The sequence below is a fragment of the Leptonychotes weddellii genome, chromosome 7 (genome assembly GCF_054177405.1).
Source record: "Leptonychotes weddellii isolate Sample4059 chromosome 7, ASM5417740v2, whole genome shotgun sequence".
NCBI classification, from domain to species: Eukaryota; Metazoa; Chordata; class Mammalia; order Carnivora; family Phocidae; genus Leptonychotes; species Leptonychotes weddellii.
Window position 1 is genome coordinate 86,534,202 of NC_138375.1, and position 6,662 is coordinate 86,540,863.

A 6,662-nucleotide genomic window follows, 5' to 3' on the forward strand; every position below is an offset into this window, starting at 1 on the left:
AGACGCTCCTACAGTGGCTCAAAAACAAATGATTTCCCAGAGAACCACCATGACAAATACCTAGGGCACAGGAATTTAACTTGGGGTAATTCATCTAATTCACCTAAAAAATGATAATGATGCCACTGGCTGTTAGCCCAAATTCCCGAGTTATAAAAATAAAAATTGCAATGGAGCTATTTCTTGTCCTGGACTTTGGTACAAGAGCCTGATTTCTGTAGACACATCAGGATGCTTTCTGCTGAAGTCCCCCTTTCAGCGATGGGACCCAGTGCCCTCGGGGGCTGAGGCTTTATCTGGATTGATGGAGGCGTGCCAACTGCCCAAGAGCCCACACCTGTGCTCGGGGCGGCCAGGGGCTCACTCTGCTGCAGGAAGCAGTCTTGCAGGCTGGCCACCTGGAACAGCGAGGCTCTCACCACCAGCTTCAGCTCCTCCAAGAAGTCCTGGAAGAAATCACATTCATACCACACATTGCTGACACTGCTCAAAAGCCAATGTGCTTGCATACTCATCCGATTTTCCTAACAGGCTAAGTAGCCCTGTATCCTTGGACTCTGACATCTTACATAATTTTGTGGGTTTGATTTTTTCCTAAAACCTGCCAGCCCTATCCTTTTGACTGAAGCAAATATGGAAGGAGCCAATAGCCTAGGAACATGTTAGCATCCAGCTTGGCCTGAGGGTTCATCAAGGTAGATCTGAGAAGAGGAAAGGCTTTGAGTTTCATGGTACACAAGTTATTTTGTGGCAGGAGCCTGTTAAGAATTGTCTGGAATTTGTTTATGGAGTTTAGACCCTAATAAATAAGATACTGATCTCAATTTTAAACACTATTGTTTTTAGGATGTCTTAACTCCAGGTTTTAGCAAAGTCCCTGACCGTCTTGGGCTAGGAGAATGAATAAACAGTTTATCCTATGGTTATTAGATAGCTGGAATCATATTTTTACATTGTGGGTTGATATCAATCATTCATTGTTAGTCACAACATCAATTTCCTCACCCCTTTATTTTTTAACTTTTGATTGTACCATTATATATTCATGACAGGAAAAAGTTTATGTTAATTGCTAATATAAAGTCATCATCCTTATTTTAAAAATGAGGATGCTAAGGATTTTCAGAGGAATTCTATTTTTCAATTTAGCTAAGTTACGACATATACAACACATGTTATATAATGGATATTGTTCTGGACATCCGGCTATGAGCTCTATGGGGGCAGGGCCATGACCATTTTGCCCACTATGCTTTATCCCTAATGCCTAGAATATACCTATTTGCTAATTCACTGAATAAATGAAGTGACTATGAAGATAGAGCACTGTAGTCTCTGACAGTCTAAGGATTTAGAACTTTTGAAAAAATCCCGATAAGTATAGTTTCCGACGACCTTGTCGTGGCTGACTCCTGGCTTTTAGAAATTGACTTATTTGGTGGTAGACACTAATTTCTGAAATGGCAGTGATATAATTTCTATCATTCTGATTATTTGGGCTACTTTGGGGATTCAGAAATAAAGTTCTGCATATCTCTCTATTCACTATTCTTTTTCTATGTAAATCTATACTTAGTATAGAAACATCTTCTTTTTCAGCAAAAAACAAAACAAAATCCTTGGATTTTAGCTTTCTTGCAATTTCTGTTTGAAGATGCTTCCTATTTTCCAAGCACAAAATTCTAGTATCAGATTCATAGTTTTTATATTATTATGTAAAACTTCTCAGCATTCCTAGTTGTAATGATTATTATTATTTACACCCAGCCTCTTTGTACAAAGGGCTCAGAGCAGCTTGTAACTAAAGCACATATAATAAAATAATAAAATAGAAATGCAAAGTGAGGATTGAGGCACAGAAAATAACATTATGGACCATAAAAGATGAACACAGTTACTGATTTGGCATTGACTTCCACATCAGATAAAAGTCGGGAACTATGACCAGTAATAGTTATAATTAATGGAAAAGGACAAAGAATGCTAGTTCTTTATAGGAAACAAACTACTTCCTAACACAAAAGAAATACATGTGGCAATTTCTACAGTAGGTATCATGATATAATAAAAAATACCATCAACATGGCATAAAACAGACGACAGAGGTGATGGAACTTTTTTTTTTTTTTAAGATTTATTTATTTATTTGACAGAGAGAGAGACAGCGAGAGCAGGAACACAAGCGGGGCAGTGGGAGAGGGAGAAGCAGGCTTCCTGCTGAGCAGGGAGCCCGATGAGGGGCTCGATCCCAGGACCCTGGGATCCATGACCTGAGCCAAAGGCAGACGCTTAATGACTGAGCCACCCGGGCGCCCCATAGGTGATGGAACTTTTAAGGCCTCATGGAACTAAGTTGGCAATAAGGTCCTTTTTTTGTTAGGGATGCTCTAAAAAGACCTGTGAAAATGTCGTTTCTAAGTGCTTGACAATTTCCAATCATTCTTTATCACTTTTGTTAAAAATAATAAATAATATCATTATAGAAAAATTAAAAGTAAATCCTACTGTCCTAAGATTTTGTTTTTGTTTTTTGTTTGTTTTAAATAACCTCCATGCCCAACGTGGGGCTCGAACTCACGACCCCACTCTCAAGAGTCACATGCTCTACCAACTGAGCCAGACAGGCACCCCCTAAGATTGCTTTTTTAAAATTTTTGCTAATCCTTTCCAACTCCACAATTATATCCAAAAAGGCTTCACCTAGCATCTAAAGCAGAAGCTTTCAATTTTAGCTTCCCATTAGTATTAATATTTTAAAAAATACCTATACCTAGGCACCCCTTCAATAGCTTCTGATTCAATTTGTCCTGAGGGTGGGCCCTCTAGCGATAGTTTGAGTTCCTCAGGTGATTCTAATTACACAGCCAGCCCCACTCCTGACCTCGGCATATTCCTCTGCATTCCCTGAGCCTGGGCAACCCATCTTTCCACGTTGGAGAACGGTTTGTGGGTGCCTACCTGTGCCTTCCTCTGGAAAGTCCTCAGTTCAACAGACTCAGGACTCTGGGAGGGGCTGGAAAAGGCTCTGGGGAGATTGTGCACAGAATCCACTTGGGTGCAGTCCAGGTAGAGCTCTACAGAGCCAGCCCCTCGCTGCAAGTTGGTCAGTCTCAGGAGGACCCTGTGCCGCCTGCCATCAGCCAGCTGCAAGTTGTTGAAAACCACCAAATGAATCTTCCCATCGTTCTTCAGGTAACGGAGGATGGCTGGAACCAAGCACATATCAGTGAATGATGAGATAAGGAGAGTCAGGGGGCAAGTATCTGCTGAACAGCCTCCAGGTCACAAGGCTGGGTTACTGGAAAGAATCCAAGTAAGCTGGAACCAGAAATATTCAACATCTTAAGTGCCAGGCGTTGTTTGTTTGTTTGTTTGACAGAGAGAGAGACAGCGAGAGCAGAAACACAAGCGGGGGGAGTGGGAGAGGGAGAGGGAGAAGCAGGCTTCCCGCCGAGCAGAGAGCCCGATGCGGGGCTCGATCCCAGGACCCTGGGACCATGACCTGAGCCCAAGGCAGACGCCTAACGCCTGAGCCACCCAGGCGCCCCCACCAGGCGTCGTTCTGATGGCATTGGCAACCCACTCTGTTACTGAGGATGTTTTGTGCTCAAGGAAAGACAGACAGTAAGTAGCAAATCTGAAAATGAACAATTTCAGACAGTGATAAGTACAATGAGGAAGCAGAACTCATCAAAAGTCAACTGAGATCCAAGTAAGCTCCTCAACGCATAAATTAATTTACCAAACATTTACTGAGAACTACACTGTGGGACTGGGTGCTGCCCTGAGTTGCTTTCAATATTTAATTTCTATTTGTTGCAACACTAGCAAACTGGAGTAACTTCCAGATGACAAAAGTGAAGCTCAGGTGAGTGAAGGCACTTGCTCAAGGACACTGTAAGTGGCAGGCCTAGAATTTGAAACTGGGTGTGGTTTATTCCACGACTGAAAGAATGTGACGTATGGATAGGCCTTTGTAAGCATATACCGAATGGAGTATAATCTGTCATACTGTCCCTCAGCAACCTATCTTCAGTTTAACAATGCTCAGAGAACCAAAGATATCCGTGGTCCAAAAGAAGGACTAGGAGAGGATCCACTACCTCATTTTCTCTTTGTTTTTTCTTTTTCTATGCAGGTAGCTATCTATTCACTTATCTTGTTAAGCCTAAGCACTTTCACTTTTTGTTAAATAAAAATTTATACACATTTCAGGATTCTGGTTTTCTGTCTGGTTTTACTCCATTATTGTCTTGAGTTTATTGAGCCCTGAGCTAAAATCTGTTCCTGGCTGCTGAGCCTTTGGGAGTAAAGCCCATTGGGTGTGGTTTGCTATAAAGACGAAAGTGAATTGCTTCCAAGGGCTTAGTGAGCCTACCAAGAACACCTCCAGATCCATTCATAGGTACCGTTGCCAAACCCAAGTTCATTACCAGCAATCATTTCAGAAATATGTAAGAAACATTTGGCACAACATGTATGTATAAAAAGAGAGGGCGGGCTGGCTACTTAAATTATGATGTAATCATGAAATGGAATACAATGGAAAAGGTGCATACTAAAAACACAGAAGTGTTCCCAGTATTTTGTTGAGTGAAAAAAGGGTTGAGTCACAGTGTAATTTCATACAGAAAAAATATACAGAAAATTAGAAGGAAATATGTCAACATTAATATGGTCATTGTTGGTTGCTTGGATGATGTGTTTTTCCTCTTGCTCATCTTCATTGTCTAATTTTTGCACACGAAACATGCATTACTTATAAAATACACACACACACACACACAAAGAAATGAATTACACACATATATCCAGACTGTGCTTCTGTCAAGCTGTAGGATTTGTAGCAAGTAACTTGGACTGTCTTTCCTCAGGTACCTTTTCTGTAGAGTACAAATGCCAATTTGGTGCTGCCTCATGGAGTAAGCAGCCTGTTTATGTTGCAGTACTACCAGAGAAAATAATCACTGCTGTGAAACTTTAGAGTTTATTTGAAGGCTTCCTCCAAATATATTACACTTTCTAGGTGGGTATTCCCACTGCTTCTCAAATCTGACTGGGTCTGCTTTTCCATTTGACCATGGCTGGAGAGGGCCAGATGGCTTTAGGTCCTGTGATGTAGAGAGATGCTAGGAGGAGTAAGAAGATCTTCTTTTATGCTTATGTGGTCGCCACCACTTGCTTACCAAGAGAAAAGAATTGGTAAGACCGGGGCGCCTGGGTGGCTCAGTCGTTAAGCGTCTGCCTTCGGCCCAGGTCATGATCCCAGGGTCCTGGGATCGAGCCCCACATCTGCCTCCCTGCTCCGCGGGAGGCCTGCTTCTCCCTCTCCCGCTCCCCCCGCTTGTGTTCCCTCTCTCTCTGTCAAATAAATAAAATCTTTAAAAAAAAAAAAAGAATTGGTAAGACCTGGCAAGACAGACTGACTAGGAAAACTTTCTATGACTATAATACAATACTAGGTTTCCTGAAGTAAAGTACTGGTAAGATGTAAATAAATATGGCATGAAAAGAAAGAATGAGAAGGAAGAAAAGAGACAGGAGTAGAAATTCTTGAGATATTTTAAATATGGGATACCACAGAATTTTTACCTCTTTACTTAATATTGTTGAGAATTTAAATAGTAACTGCGTAGCTGGACACTGGAGGCATATATGGTACCCAAAAGGGGGAAAATTGACCAAAACATATGCACTAATTCAACTCTTTAAAGATTGTATTTATTTATTTGAGGGGGGGGAAGCAGAGGGGAGAGAGACAAGCAGACGTGAGGTTAAGACCCCAAGACCAAGACCTGAGCTGATACCAAGAGTCAGACACTTAACCTACTGAGCCACCCAGGTGGCCCACTAATTCAACTTTTTTAAACTTTTAAAAATTTTATTATGTTATGTTAATCACCATACATTACATCATTAGTTTTTGATGTAGTGTTCCATAATTCATTGTTTGCGTATAATACCCAGTGCTCCATGCAGTATGTGCCCTCTTTAATCCCATCACCAGGCTAACCCATCCCCTCATCCCCCTCCCCTCTAGAACCCTCAGTTTGTTTCTCAGAGTCCATAGTCTCTCATGGTTCGTCTCCCCCACCGATTCCCCCCCCTTCATTTCTCCCTTCATACTATCTTTTTTTTTTTTTTTTAACATATAATGTATTATTTGTTTCAGAGGTACAGGTCTGTGATTCATCAGTCTTACACAATTCACAGGGCTCACCATAACACATACCCTCCCCAATGTCTATTACCAGCCACTCCATCCCTCCCACCACCCACCATTCCAGCAACCCTCAGTTTGTTTCCTGAGATTAAGAATTCCTCATATCAGTGAGATCATATGATACCTGTCTTTCTCTGATTGACTTATTTTGCTCAGCATAATACCCTCCAGTTCCATCCACGTCATTGCAAATGGCAAGATTTCATTCCTTTTGATGGCTGCACAATATTCCATTGTATATATATACCACATCTTCTCTATCCATTCATCTGTCAATGGACATCTTGGCTCTTTCCACAGTTTGGCTATTGTGAACATTGCTGCTATTAACATCGGGGTGCACATACCCCTTCGGATCCCTACATTTGTATCTTTGGGGTAAATACCCAGTAGTACAATTGCTGGGTCATATGGTAGCTCTATTTTCAACTTTTTGAAG

The 6,662-nt window shown here is 41.4% G+C and overlaps 1 protein-coding gene across 1 annotated transcript in view; it reads right to left on the minus strand.

The window, feature by feature from the left end:
* The window catches only part of THBS4 (thrombospondin 4), a 44,261-nt gene that overhangs the window by 22,949 nt on the left and 14,650 nt on the right, over window positions 1–6,662 (minus strand). Inside the window, exons 3-4 of the mRNA XM_081826673.1 lie at window positions 2,959–3,206; window positions 338–446 (exon numbers count right to left, since the gene is read on the minus strand). Of these exons, the coding sequence (XP_081682799.1) occupies window positions 338–446; window positions 2,959–3,206 (357 nt within the window). The remainder of the gene's footprint in view (window positions 1–337; window positions 447–2,958; window positions 3,207–6,662) is intronic.